The sequence below is a fragment of the Salminus brasiliensis genome, chromosome 1 (assembly GCF_030463535.1).
Source record: "Salminus brasiliensis chromosome 1, fSalBra1.hap2, whole genome shotgun sequence".
Taxonomy (NCBI): domain Eukaryota; kingdom Metazoa; phylum Chordata; class Actinopteri; order Characiformes; family Bryconidae; genus Salminus; species Salminus brasiliensis.
This window is the reverse complement of record NC_132878.1, coordinates 97,574,175-97,589,569: the sequence shown is the minus strand read 5'-3', so window position 1 is coordinate 97,589,569 and position 15,395 is coordinate 97,574,175. Positions and strand designations below refer to the sequence as shown.

Here is a 15,395-nt window from a genome sequence, read left to right as displayed (position 1 = left end):
AGCTACCAGGTTTATTTATAGAGACCTCGCCGCCCAGCCCTTGGATACCAGCAGCCAATCAGAAGGAGGGAGGGAGGGCCCCTCGGCCAATCGGAGCGCAGGAAGGGGGGCGTCACTCAGGAAGTTCTCAATGTGTTCGCTTCAGCATTTAAAGGGCCAGCGTGACATTTTTCCTCCTGTTCTCAGCACATCCACCCTCCTCACCCTCCTCACTGCCGTCATATCGGCTAAAATTAGGCCGCTGTAGGGGGGTAAAAACAGGGTTTGGGGGCACGGGTAAAAACAAAAGGCCGTTTCAGAGTTAAATCAAACAGCCCTGAGAAAGAGCCGGAGTGTGTGTGTGAGTGAGAGTGCGCGAGTGTGTGAGTGAGAGTGCGCGAGTGTGTGAGTGAGAGTGCGCGAGTGTGTGAGTGTGTGAGTGCTTGGCTCTGGTGCTGTCAGTGCTGCATCACTGTTGCTGAGTGAAACTGGTTGTGTAAGCCTTCCACCAGCCTCAGCCAGTATCCGTGCAAAAGAGGGGAAAGTGAGGTGATTAATAAACTGGATAAAGACATGAACTACATACTGATACAGAGGAGCAGCAGAGATACACCTCCTCCACCTCCTCCATCTTCACCTCCTCCAACAGTGTGGTGAAAACATCCTACATCTGTTCATACATGCTCGCAGTGCAGTGCTGTGAAAAAGCAGAATCAAGAGCTTCTCATTCTGAAGAAAGAAAGTAGTGAGATCTTGTCGGTGAGCTAGTCTGAAGAACAGACCTGGGTTCCTCCAGGGTTCTCCTGGACGCCCCCCAGTCCAGCCAGCACAGCGTGGAGGATGTGTTCACCTCCATCAGCAGCAGCAGCAGCAGCAGCAGCAGCTCACCTGATTTACCATCATTAAGCCCTGATTTACCATCAAACCAGGTGTTGATCTGAGGAGAACTCTAAATAACACTAGACTCCATGAGGAGAACTTTGGAGATGTTCTAATGATGAGCACAGTGATGGAGAACCTCCACCACTTTCTGTAGGAGTGTTATCAGTGTTTATTCTAATAGCAGTGATTTACTGAGCAGATAAGGTGGCTGCAGTCGTTGTCATGCAAAGTCTCTGTATGTCCAGAACAGAAGCAGATTCACATTCTGAAGAAAAGTGAAGAACAGATAAACGGTTATTCAGTTAACCACTGACTCTCACTGACCACTGACTCTAACTGACCACTGACTCTCACTGACCACTGACTCTCACTGACCACTGACTTTATGTTTATATGGGTTTATTCTAATGTTATATAGAGTTAATTACAGGTAGACACTCTCACTGACCACTGACTTTATGTTTATGTGGGTTTATTCTAATGTTATATAGAGTTAATTACAGGTAGACACTCTCACTGACCACTGACTTTATGTTTATGTGGGTTTATTCTAATGTTATATAGAGTTAATTACAGGTAGACACTCTTACTGACCACTGACTTTATTTGTTTTTTTTTTAGTGTTATATGATTTTCTAAAGTGCAGAGCTTGTAGGGTGTTGTTGGTGTGTGTGTGTGTGTGTGTGTGTGTGTGTGTGTGTGTGTGTGTGTGTGTATAAAGCAGGGCTGATTGAGCTCCAGCTGTAACGGGTCTGTCTTTCCTGGACGGACAGGCTGGGGTACTGTCATCAGAGCAGGGTCAGCTTCAGCCTGCCTGTGCAGTGGGTCAGAAATGGTGTCAGAAGGGTTCTCACACAGAGCTGGTTTAGCTGCTCTGGGTCGGGGGTTGGTTCTGTAGTTTCTCTGGTTTACACGGCAGCGGAATATAAACTTTTTAGTGGATATATAAAAAAAGAATTGTGGAGATTTTAATTCTTTGAAAATGTATTTTCAGGTTGTATTTATTCTAATACAATTTTATAATTATTTATAAAATAATTATAAAAGCTTTTCTCTGCATGAATTGTTGAATTATTATATAATGTCTTTACTTTATGGCTTACCAAAGACTAGACCACATGCCTGTATCCATTTTGGAATGGCATCATCCACTTTAATAATACTATTCTCTACTATAGTGATATATATTTATTTATTTTTAATATGAGAAGGGTATTTTATTATCTATACTCTGGCTCTGCTTGTGATTTCAGAGTAGTTTTATAATAGTTCTCCTAAATTGAATCAAATCTATTGATGAAGTGATCAGTACACTGGGTCCTGTCTCCTCAGGGATCCTTTGGAAAGCCCAATGCTAATGCTAACTGTAAAAGTTCTGACAGTCTGATTGTAGTAACACCAAGCTACACTGACACACACTGCTGTCCACACACACACACACACACACACACACACACACAGCACCAGCACCAGTGTTCGTGTCATGGTGACATGTCTGACTGCAGTACGTTTCCTCTGGGTCAGAGTAACTGAGAGCGATTTAGACAAATAACGGATCTCACCGCTCTCCTCCATCACAGCAGCAGAACCAGCCCTCCTCCACAGCTCCTCCACAATCAGGACTAATTCATACTGGGAACTGAACTGTAGCCTGATCTATGAATTGTTCAGTAGGCTTGTCCAGTATGTAGTATGAATTATTCAGTAACCAGTATGAGTTTAATAACTACTGTCTTGTTCAGTATCTGGTATGAACATCAGTAACCAGTATGAGCTGTTCAGTATTTAGTATGAATTATTCAGTAATCAGTGTGAGTTGTTTAATAAATGTTTTTAGTATCTAGTAAAAATTAGTCCGTAACCAGTATGAGTTGTTCAGTATCTAGTACAAATTGGTCCATAACCAGTATGAGTTGTTCAGTATCTAGTACAAATTAATTCGTAACCAGTATGAGTTGTTCAGTATCTAGTACAAATTAGTCTGTAACCAGTATGAATTGTTCAGTATCTGGTACAAATTGGTCCATAACCAGTATGAGTTGTTCAGTATCTAGTACAAATTAGTCCATAACCAGTATGAATTGTTCAGTGTCTAGTACAAATTAATTTGTAACCAGTATGAATTGTTCAGTGTCTAGTACAAATTGGTCCATAACCAGTATGAGTTGTTCAGTATCTAGTACAAATCGGTCCGTAACCAGTGTGAATTGTTCAGTGTCTAGTACAAATCGGTCCGTAACCAGTGTGAATTGTTCAGTATCTAGTACAAATCGGTCCGTAACCAGTGTGAATTGTTCAGTATGTCGTATGTATTGTTAAGTAATTGACTAATGATTCTGTATCTAGTACGGATTATCCGGTACCAGCTATGAAACTGTGTTAGTTGAGTAATTAGACGAGGGGAGGGTTAAGGTGTCGGCCCCTGTATGAACCCTACACACACCTGTTAGTTCTGGTAGAAACCTGAAGGAGTGGAACATTGTGTTTGATTGAAGCCGGCTGCAGTTGGGGGGGGGGTGTGAGAAAATACGGGTCTGATGACGTATGGTGATCTGTATCGATTCTCAAAATCACAGTATTGATTATTAATGGGTAGTTCAGATGTAAAGATCCCACGGCTCTGATTGGATAAAGAGTTGTTTTATGCAAATGACTGTGTGTTTTTATCCAATGACCGTTTTCAGTGAAGGGTCACGCCTGTATCGTATCGGCAGGTTCTGGCCGGAGCTCCGCTGTGGTTGCCATATAAGGCTGTGAACTGTAGGCTGTAATATCCTCTATAGCCTCTATGTGAAGACGTGTGTGTGTGTGTGTGTGTGTGTGTGTGTGTGTGTGTGTGTGTGTAGTGCTCTATAGTACAGTGTGTTCTAAAACTCTCTCTCTCTCTCTCTCTCTCTCTCTCTCTCTCTCTCTCTCTCTCTCTCAGGTGGAAGCAGCTCAGGATGCAAGCCCCCCCCCTCCTCTTCCCTCTGCCAGCCTGCTCCCGGCTACTCCCCCGCTGAGCTCACCATGACCAGCCAGCACACACACCCCCCCTTCAGCAACATCCAGTCCATGGCTGAACAGCAGCAGGTACAGACACACACACCTCACACCGTACCCACTGTGGTGGTCTTGAGTTTTCCAAATTCACTCTCCAGAGCATCACAGTTATTAATTCTAATGAAATATTATACAGTGGCAGCTTCTGTAACCTGTTCAGTAGCGTCACTTTGCGTTCGAGCTTTAGTTTGTGGAAAGTTCTGTTTCGGTTCCGTTTCTGTCTTTATCTTTTATAAATGTGTGATGTAATGAGTTAAGAACATCTCCCGTACTCACCGATGACCTCTGACCTTTCTCACCTGACCAGGTGCTGTCCGATATGACCATACTGCAGAGGAGGATCCCCCCGAGTTTTCGAGACCCAGCCAGCGCCCCGCTGAGAAAACTCTCCGTCGACCTCATCAAGACTTACAAGCACATCAATGAGGTCAGCTCACATCACAACACACTGACCGATAACAGCCCTCAGAGTGACCTCTATACATCTGTATTCACACACACACTGTAAAAACCTCAAATAGATAGATGATAGATGGACAGATGGACAAATTGACGAATCAGTGGACATATAGATGAATGAATCGACAGACAGGTAGATGGTCAATGGGTAAGTAGATAGATGTTAGATGGATGGACAGAGAATAATCGATGGACAGATAAATGGACAGCTAGATGATGGATGGATGGACAGAAAGGTGGATAGATCATTGAACAAGAGACGATTAAATAAACAAATAAATGGACAGATAGATGGACAGATAGAATAATTGATGGATACATAGAATTGATGCACAGATAGATGGGTGGACAGATAGACAGATAGATGGGTGGACAGATAGATGGGTGGACAGATAGATGGGTGGAGAGATAGATGGGTAGACAGATAGATGGGTGGAGAGGTAGACAGATAGATGGGTGGACAGATAGATGGGTGGACAGATAGATGGGTGGAGAGGTAGACAGATAGATGGGTGGACAGATAGATGGGTGGACAGATAGATGGGTGGAGAGATAGATGGGTAGACAGATAGATAGATGGGTGGGCAGATAGACAGATAGATAGATAGATAGATGGGTGGACAGATAGATAGATAGATAGATGGGTGGAGAGATAGATGGGTGGAGAGATAGATGGGTGGATAGATAGATGGGTGGAGAGGTAGACAGATAGATGGGTGGACAGATAGATGGGTGGAGAGATAGACAGATAGATAGATGGGTGGGCAGATAGACAGATAGATAGATAGATAGATGGGTGGAGAGATAGACAGATAGATAGATGGGTGGACAGATAGATGGGTGGAGAGATAGACAGATAGATAGATGGGTGGACAGACAGATAGATGGGTGGAGAGATAGACAGATAGATAGATGGGTGGAGAGATAGACAGATAGATAGATGGGTGGACAGACAGATAGATGGGTGGAGAGATAGACAGATAGATAGATGGGTGGAGAGATAGACAGATAGATAGATGGGTGGACAGATAGATGGGTGGAGAGATAGACAGATAGATAGATGGGTGGACAGACAGATAGATGGGTGGAGAGGTAGACAGATAGATGGGTGGACAGATAGATGGGTGGAGAGGTAGACAGATAGATGGGTGGAGAGATAGACAGATAGATAGATGGGTGGAGAGATAGACAGATAGATAGATGGGTGGACAGATAGATGGGTGGAGAGATAGACAGATAGATAGATGGGTGGACAGACAGATAGATGGGTGGAGAGATAGACAGATAGATAGATGGGTGGACAGACAGATAGATGGGTGGAGAGATAGACAGATAGATAGATGGGTGGACAGACAGATAGATGGGTGGAGAGATAGACAGATAGATAGATAGATGGGTGGACAGATGGAAGGACAGATAGAATAATTGATGGACACATAGGATTGCTGCACCGATAAATGGACAGCTAGACAGCTAGATGATGGATGGATGGACAGATGGGTGGATAGATGATGGACCAATAGACGAATAAATAAATAAATGGACAGATAGGATAATTGATGGACAGATGGATGGATAGACAGATAGATGGGTGGACAGATGGAATAATTGATGGACAGATAGACCCATCGATGGACAGATGGACAGAAAAATTGAATAACGGGACAGATAAATGGACAGATGGAATAATTGATTGACAGAAGGGTGGAGTAATCGATGGACAGAATATGAGGTGTGTATGGAGGAGTAGACAGAGACAGACAGACAGACAGATGGATGTGTGGACAGATAAACAGATCGATAGTAAAATGAACGGTCCTGAATGAATGGACAGTAGAAACAGAGGGATAGACGGGCGGTGGGATGGGTAAGTGGGTAGGTGGTTGGATAGACCTCCTTGCTAACCTTCCTTCTTGGTCCTCCTCTTCTTTAATCCTCCCTCCGCTCCTCCACCCCTCCCTCCCTGGTGCTGTAGGTGTACTACACGAAGAAGAAGCGGCGAGCGCAGCAGGTGCCCCCGGAGGACTCCAGCACCAAAAAGGAGCGGAAGGTTTACAACGACGGCTACGATGACGACAACTACGACTACATTGTGAAGAACGGGGAAAAGTGGCTGGACCGCTACGAGATCGACTCGCTAATCGGCAAGGGCTCCTTCGGACAGGTGAGCGTTACGCCCCACGCTGCAGTGCATGCTGGGATACAGACTTGGCAGAAGCTGTTCTGGTAAAAGGTCGAGAACCATTTTATTTGAAGAATATGTGAATGGTTTCTGGTTCCTGGTAAAAAGCTGTTAGGGTTCTATATAGAGCCACTGCTTTTATTAAAGAACCTTTAAAGAACCTCTGGCTTACCTCTACCTGTGCAACCAGGTGAGCAGCACTTGATTAGAACCGAGAAACAGACTGGTTCTGGGTGTCTCAGCCTGGATTGGGAAAAGTCTGAGCAAGAGAAGGGAAGACCACAAGCTTAAGCTTTCTATTATTACCATAATAAGAAGAGCCACAACCAACAGCGTTTAGCCACGCCTTCCTTCTCCGCTCTCCTTCAGGGTTCTCAGTTAATGGCAGTTAGTTACCAGGTGTAAAAATGGACGGGTCGGCACAACCGTCCGAACAAGTGCAGCTCGCCGACAACAGAATGGTAGTAATAATAGCCAATTATGGCTAAGAGGCTAGCTAGTTAAAGCTAGTTGGCTACAGTTCTGAACTAGGGGAGCGAATTCTAATTAAAATATCATGGTAAACTCAAAACATTAAAATGCAGGACTAAACCCACCTGGATCAGCTTTACAGAGACCTCGAGACACCTTAACGTTCACCTGATAAACGAATTCAGAGGTCCTGGGTCTCCAGGGTCTTCTGGAGGTGCTGGGTCTCCAGGTCCCATAACGCGTTGTCCCCCTCTTGTCTTCTCGCAGGTGGTGAAAGCCTACGACCACCACGAGCAGGAGTGGGTGGCCATCAAAATCATCAAAAATAAGAAAGCCTTCCTGAACCAGGCCCAGATCGAGCTGAGGCTTCTAGAACTCATGAACAAACACGACACCGAGATGAAGTACTATATAGGTAAGAAAAACAAACAAACAAACAAACACACACACACAGCCCGTTTCAGACAGCCTGGTGTGACTCACCCTGAACTGAGTTCAGCTTAATCTATTGATCACTTCCTACGTTCAGTCTGAAGCTGCTTCTTCAGAACCCGGCGCGGAGTTTGTGTTAAAGCGACGCCCATTAACAGCAGCTACAGTGGAAATGATGCTGAGGAAAGCCTCGCTGAGATCAGACATGGGAACAACAGTCCATATAGCGTCTGATGGGATGGAGGCTAGTCGGGATTACAGGGCTCATATGGAAATCCGAATTTTCCACCTAGAAGTTTCAATCTGTGCTGTAAGCTGTTTTCATAATGTCCCAAAAATCAGTACATTTACATATTCACACACCTGCATCTTACAGAGGTTTAGGAGGTTCTGAGGAGCTCATATGAGGTTCTGATTGGCTGCTCAGTATTCTGCCCTAGTCAGAACAGAGCACCTATTTACATGTAACAGTGTTACAGGCACAGTGTGGTCAATTCTAAAGGATGGATAGATGTTGGAAGTGTGTGGTAAGACCTAATAATAAAATAAAAAGAAATAATAAAATCTATAAAAAGTGAATCTGGACACTTTAAAATTACTTTTAATTATAATAGACCTCAATTGGGGTGTTTTTAGGTTTAGAGTGAGGACATATGGATTTGCTGATCGGTTTGTGAAGGCTACATTATGCATGATTATACCTGATATATGTATAGTAAGTAATTCCCTGTTCCCATCCATTATCTAGAACTTCCCTTAGGGTAGGGTGATAGTTCCTACACTAACCTTCAGTCAGCTGACGGCTCCACCAGATTCATGCGGAGTGACCATCCGACCCACCCACCCATCCATCCAGAGAGGATGGGAGTTTTGCTCAGGGATCAAACTTGCGACCTCTTGATGACTGAGCCAACGCTTAGACAGTTGCACCACTCGGGAATCCTGCTAATATTAGCTGTTCTGATCACTGAACTACAGGCTTTAACCCTTCATAAACGAAAGGCCTGTATGTAGAGCCATTCAGCGTAGGACCACAAACATCACATATGAGTTTCAGATGATGCTGACGGTCAATAATGCTTAAACAGTAAATAATCGGTACTGAATTCTAGGTTTAGCCCAAGATTTAAAGGGCTAACTGGAGACTTCTGTTCACTCTGTTTCTCACCTTTCCTCCTCTAGTCCACCTGAAAAGGCACTTCATGTTCCGGAACCATCTTTGCCTGGTGTTTGAGCTCCTCTCCTACAACCTGTACGATCTCCTTCGCAACACCAACTTCCGGGGCGTCTCCCTCAACCTGACGCGGAAGTTTGCGCAGCAGCTGTGCACGGCACTGCTCTTCCTGGCCACGCCGGAGCTCAGCATCATCCACTGCGACCTCAAACCCGAGAACATCCTGCTGTGCAACCCCAAACGCAGCGCCATCAAAATCGTCGACTTCGGCAGCTCCTGTCAGCTCGGCCAGAGGGTGAGTGACCAGCAGGCTCCACCCCCATGCGTCCTTCCATACCTACATAGGCTGTAGCTCTGCCTCCTCAGTGTATATCACAATACCTACATTTAGAGCGTTATTAATTATTATTCACCCTAATGAGAGACTGTAGCTCCGCCTCCTCAGTGTATATCACAATACCTACATTTAGAGCGTTATTAATTATTATTCACCCTAATAAGAGACTGTAGCTCCGCCTCCTCAGTGTATATCACAATACCTACATTTAGAGCGTTATTAATATTCACCCTAATGAGAGACTGTAGCTCCGCCTCCTCAGCGTATATCACAATACCTACATTTAGAGCGTTATTAATATTCACCCTAATGAGAGACTGTAGCTCCTCCTCCTCAGTGTATATCACAATACCTACATTTAGAGCGTTATTAATATTCACCCTAATGAGAGACTGTAGCTCCGCCTCCTCAGTGTATATCACAATACCTACATTTAGAGTTATTAATATTCACCCTAATGAGAGACTGTAGCTCCGCCTCCTCAGCGTATGTCACAATACCTACATTTAGAGCGTTATTAATATTCACCCTAATGAGAGACTGTAGCTCCTCCTCCTCAGTGTATATCACAATACCTACATTTAGAGCGTTATTAATATTCACCCTAATGAGAGACTGTAGCTCCGCCTCCTCAGTGTATATCACAATACCTACATTTAGAGCGTTATTAATATTCACCCTAATGAGAGACTGTAGCTCCGCCTCCTCAGCGTATATCACAATACCTACATTTAGAGCGTTATTAATATTCACCCTAATGAGAGACTGTAGCTCCGCCTCCTCAGTGTATATCACAATACCTACATTTAGAGCGTTATTAATATTCACCCTAATGAGAGACTGTAGCTCCGCCTCCTCAGTGTATATCACAATACCTACATTTAGAGCATTATTAATTATTATTCACCCTAATGAGAGACTGTAGCTCTGCCTCCTCAGTGTATATCACAATACCTACATTTAGAGCGTTATTAATATTCACCCTAATGAGAGACTGTAGCTCCGCCTCCTCAGTGTATATCACAATACCTACATTTAGAGCGTTATTAATATTCACCCTAATGAGAGACTGTAGCTCCTCCTCCTCAGTGTATATCACAATACCTACATTTAGAGCATTATTAATTATTATTCACCCTAATGAGAGACTGTAGCTCCTCCTCCTCAGTGTATATCACAATACCTACATTTAGAGCGTTATTAATATTCACCCTAATGAGAGACTGTAGCTCCTCCTCCTCAGTGTATATCACAATACCTACATTTAGAGCGTTATTAATTATTATTCACCCTAATGAGAGACTGTAGCTCCGCCTCCTCAGTGTATATCACAATACCTACATTTAGAGCGTTATTAATATTCACCCTAATGAGAGAATGTAGCTCCGCCTCCTCAGTGTATATCACAATACCTACATTTAGAGCGTTATTAATATTCACCCTAATGAGAGACTGTAGCTCCGCCTCCTCAGTGTATATCACAATACCTACATTTAGAGCGTTATTAATATTCACCCTAATGAGAGACTGTAGCTCCGCCTCCTCAGTGTATATCACAATACCTACATTTAGAGCGTTATTAATATTCACCCTAATGAGAGACTGTAGCTCCGCCTCCTCTGTGTATATCACAATACCTACATTTAGAGCATTATTAATTATTATTCACCCTAATGAGAGACTGTAGCTCCTCCTCCTCAGTGTATATCACAATACCTACATTTAGAGCGTTATTAATATTCACCCTAATGAGAGACTGTAGCTCCGCCTCCTCAGTGTATATCACAATACCTACATTTAGAGCATTATTAATTATTATTCACCCTAATGAGAGACTGTAGCTCTGCCTCCTCAGTGTATATCACAATACCTACATTTAGAGCGTTATTAATATTCACCCTAATGAGAGACTGTAGCTCCGCCTCCTCAGTGTATATCACAATACCTACATTTAGAGCGTTATTAATATTCACCCTAATGAGAGACTGTAGCTCCTCCTCCTCAGTGTATATCACAATACCTACATTTAGAGCATTATTAATTATTATTCACCCTAATGAGAGACTGTAGCTCCTCCTCCTCAGTGTATATCACAATACCTACATTTAGAGCGTTATTAATATTCACCCTAATGAGAGACTGTAGCTCCTCCTCCTCAGTGTATATCACAATACCTACATTTAGAGCGTTATTAATTATTATTCACCCTAATGAGAGACTGTAGCTCCGCCTCCTCAGTGTATATCACAATACCTACATTTAGAGCGTTATTAATATTCACCCTAATGAGAGAATGTAGCTCCGCCTCCTCAGTGTTTAATTAATTTAAAGACTGATGAGTCTCTTCTTTCCACTTTTTCATGAAATCCTTGGTCAGCAACCGGAATTAGCCAATCAGAGACATATGGGTGGGGCTTATGCTATGGACACTTGCAGTCAAATGACTGTGCTTTTTTTTTTTTTTTTTTTTTTTCTTTTTTCCTTCAAATACAAGGAAAATTACTTGTAGATGTTTCTGTTTAGGACCTTTTAAATGGTTCCACTATTGTTACAAATCAAAGAACCCTTTTTTAGAACTACAGAGAACCTTTTTCCTGAAGATGTAGCGTACGGGAGCGTAACAGCGTACAGTAGCCAATAGCACGTACAGAAAATCCTATTGAACCTGAGAACAGGTGCATCGTCGCAGCTCTAACGCTCACATTTAGCCCCGTCACGTGAACACGGCCGGTTCTGGTTCCAGTGCTGCCGAGCCCTGCTTCAGCGTGTGTGGATGGCAGCGGAGGAAGCAGGTCATTAGCAGCAGCTCTGTGTATTAAAGCTCCACACCCTTTTTCCTCCTGATGCTGATCAACCACGGCTTCTCCGGCGAGGGTGTGTGTGTGTGTGTGTGTGTGTGTGTGTGTGTGTGTGTGTGTGTGTGTGTGTGTGTGTGTGTGTGTGGTGGGGGGGGGTGAATGGAGGGAGAGGTCTAAAATGCTTCAAAGGGCAGAAAGGGCTTTCCCTGCTGCAGTACACAATAGTGATCAGCACACATTGTCAAGGACTCTCTGCCTGAGAAAATGGGTTTCAGTGAAGTGCCGGAGAATGGATTCCCAGCGGCTGTGCTGCACCCTCTTTAGCTCGCTCACGCCCAGTTTCTGCTGCCCCCCAGTGGCTGAAACGTGTTACTGCAAGCAGCAGAATCTGAGGCACCATAGTGGACGAGCACACTTGGGTCTATGAGAAATTTGTGCTGGTGAAATGGGGTGTGTGTAAATGGCCAGTAATGAACATCTTCAAATATCTAAAGCATCTGCTGATGTGTGTGTGTGTGTGTGTTGTGTCAGTGAGTCACAAATTGTATTTTTAAATTTCTAAATAATTCTCTGTGTTTTCTGTGTTGCAGATTTACCAGTACATCCAGAGTCGGTTCTACCGCTCCCCTGAGGTGTTGCTAGGGATGCCCTATGACCTGGCCATAGACATGTGGTCTCTGGGCTGCATCCTGGTGGAGATGCACACAGGCGAACCCCTGTTCAGCGGCTCCAACGAGGTACGAACAGTGTAGTGGAAAGGGCAGGTTCTTCAGGGTTCTTTATTAAAAGTGCTGGTTCTCTGTAGAACTAGAACAGGCCAGAGAACCATTTGAATGCTTAAATGGTTCTTGGGCTGGTCAGACAGATCTTTAGATAGATAATAGTGAACACTGGAGCCTATAGCATTACAGCCTATAGTATAGACACTAGTGTAGTAGTGAACACTGGAGCCTATAGCATTACAGCCTATAGTATAGACACTAGTGTAATAGTGAACACTGGAGCCTATAGCATTATAGCCTATAGTATAGACACTAGTGTAATAGGGAACACTGGAGCCTATAGCATTACAGCCTATAGTATAGACACTAGTGTAATAGTGAACACTGGAGCCTATAGCATTACAGTATAGTATAGACACTAGTGTAATAGTGAACACTGGAGCCTATAGCATTACAGCCTATAGTATAGACACTAGTGTAATAGTGAACACTGGAGCCTATAGCATTACAGTATAGTATAGACACTAGTGTAATAGTGAACACTGGAGCCTATAGCATTACAGTATAGTATAGACACTAGTGTAATAGTGAACACTGGGGTCTATAGCATTACAGCCTATAGTATAGACACTAGTGTAATAGTGAACACTGGGGTCTATAGCATTATAGACACTAGTGTAATAGTGAACACTGGAGCCTATAGCATTACAGCCTATAGTATAGACACTAGTGTAATAGTGAACACTGGGGTCTATAGCATTATAGCCTATAGTATAGACACTAGTGTAATAGTGAACACTGGGGTCTATAGCATTATAGCCTATAGTATAGACACTAGTGTAATAGTGAACACTGGGGTCTATAGCATTACAGCCTATAGTATAGACACTAGTGTAATAGTGAACACTGGAGCCTATAGCATTACAGCCTATAGTATAGACACTAGTGTAATAGTGAACACTGGAGCCTATAGCATTACAGCCTATAGTATAGACACTAGTGTAATAGTGAACACTGGAGCCTATAGCATTACAGCCTATAGTATAGACACTAGTGTAATAGTGAACACTGGGGTCTATAGCATTATAGACACTAGTGTAATAGTGAACACTGGAGCCTATAGCATTACAGCCTATAGTATAGACACTAGTGTAATAATGAACACTGGGGTCTATAGCATTATAGACACTAGTGTAATAGTGAACACTGGGGTCTATAGCATTATAGCCTATAGTATAGACACTAGTGTAATAGTGAACACTGGAGCCTATAGCATTACAGCCTATAGTATAGACACTAGTGTAATAGTGAACACTGGGGTCTATAGCATTACAGCCTATAGTATAGACACTAGTGTAATAGTGAACACTGGAGCCTATAGCATTACAGCCTATAGTATAGACACTAGTGTAATAGTGAACACTGGAGCCTATAGCATTACAGCCTATAGTATAGACACTAGTGTAATAGTGAACACTGGGGTCTATAGCATTATAGACACTAGTGTAATAGTGAACACTGGGGTCTATAGCATTACAGCCTATAGTATAGACACTAGTGTAATAGTGAACACTGGAGCCTATAGCATTACAGCCTATAGTATAGACACTAGTGTAATAGTGAACACTGGAGCCTATAGCATTACAGCCTATAGTATAGACACTAGTGTAATAGTGAACACTGGGGTCTATAGCATTATAGACACTAGTGTAATAGTGAACACTGGAGCCTATAGCATTACAGCCTATAGTATAGACACTAGTGTAATAGTGAACACTGGACTCTATAGCATTATAGACACTAGTGTAATAGTGAACACTGGGGTCTATAGCATTATAGCCTATAGTATAGACACTAGTGTAATAGTGAACACTGGGGTCTATAGCATTATAGCCTATAGTATAGACACTAGTGTAATAGTGAACACTGGGGTCTATAGCATTATAGCCTATAGTATAGACACTAGTGTAACAGTGAACACTGAAGTTAATAGCATTATAGCCTATAGTATAGACACTAGTGTAATAGTGAACACTGGGGCCTATAGCATTATAGACACTAGTGTAATAGTGAACACTGGGGTCTATAGCAGTATAGCCTATAGTATAGACACTAGTGTAATAGTGAACACTGGGGTCTATAGCATTATAGACACTAGTGTAATGGTGAACACTGGAGCCTATAGCATTATAGACACTAGTGTAATAGTGAACACTGGAGCCTATAGCATTACAGCCTATAGCATTATAGACACTAGTGTAATAGTGAACACTGGAGCCTATAGCATTATAGACACTAGTGTAATGGTGAACACTGGAGCCTATAGCATTATAGACACTAGTGTAATAGTGAACACTGGAGCCTATAGCATTATAGACACTAGTGTAATGGTGAACACTGGAGCCTATAGCATTATAGGATAGTATGTATATTGGGATAAGGAGGCCCCTTTATTTACGTGATCTGGTTTGTCTCTCAGGTGGATCAGATGAATAAAATTGTGGAGGTTCTTGGGGTCCCCCCGAACCACATGCTGGACCAGGCCCCCAAAGCACGCAAATACTTTGATAAGCTCTCTGACGGCCTATGGACCGTCAAAAAGAACAAGGACATAAAGAAGGTACTATATCCTTCAGCCTCTGTGAGTAAAACTCTGCTTCTTATTAACCCTCCTCCCCCTCCATACCCTCCATAACCCTCCCCCATCTCCACCCCAGCATCAGATCAGCATCAGGAAGTAAATCGCACTAGACCCCTGCATGCTCTTCGAGGGTGTCGTCATCACTGCTTTCTCTCTCTTGTACAACTTGACGCGCCCACGGACGTTATCATGGCTCCTGCTGAAAGACCCACCATCACTTGGTTCCAGCTGGGAATGGGCTTGGTGAAAATTAGCTGTAGTGATGCTACACTACCT

At 43.2% G+C, this 15,395-nt stretch overlaps 1 protein-coding gene across 3 annotated transcripts in view; it reads left to right on the top strand.

Moving 5' to 3' along the window:
- dyrk1b (dual-specificity tyrosine-(Y)-phosphorylation regulated kinase 1B) overlaps positions 1–15,395 on the top strand; it is a 72,784-nt gene that overhangs the window by 51,095 nt on the left and 6,294 nt on the right. For 2 of the 3 annotated variants that reach the window (XM_072692539.1, XM_072692537.1), the window contains exons 2-8: positions 3,788–3,933; positions 4,211–4,330; positions 6,338–6,526; positions 7,283–7,430; positions 8,630–8,916; positions 12,347–12,493; positions 14,958–15,119. In XM_072692539.1, the coding sequence (XP_072548640.1) occupies positions 3,871–3,933; positions 4,211–4,330; positions 6,338–6,526; positions 7,283–7,430; positions 8,630–8,916; positions 12,347–12,493; positions 14,958–15,119 (1,116 nt within the window). In that variant the 5' untranslated portion in view covers positions 3,788–3,870. The remainder of the gene's footprint in view (positions 1–3,787; positions 3,934–4,210; positions 4,331–6,337; positions 6,527–7,282; positions 7,431–8,629; positions 8,917–12,346; positions 12,494–14,957; positions 15,120–15,395) is intronic. The other variant, XM_072692538.1, reaches the window with a different exon arrangement.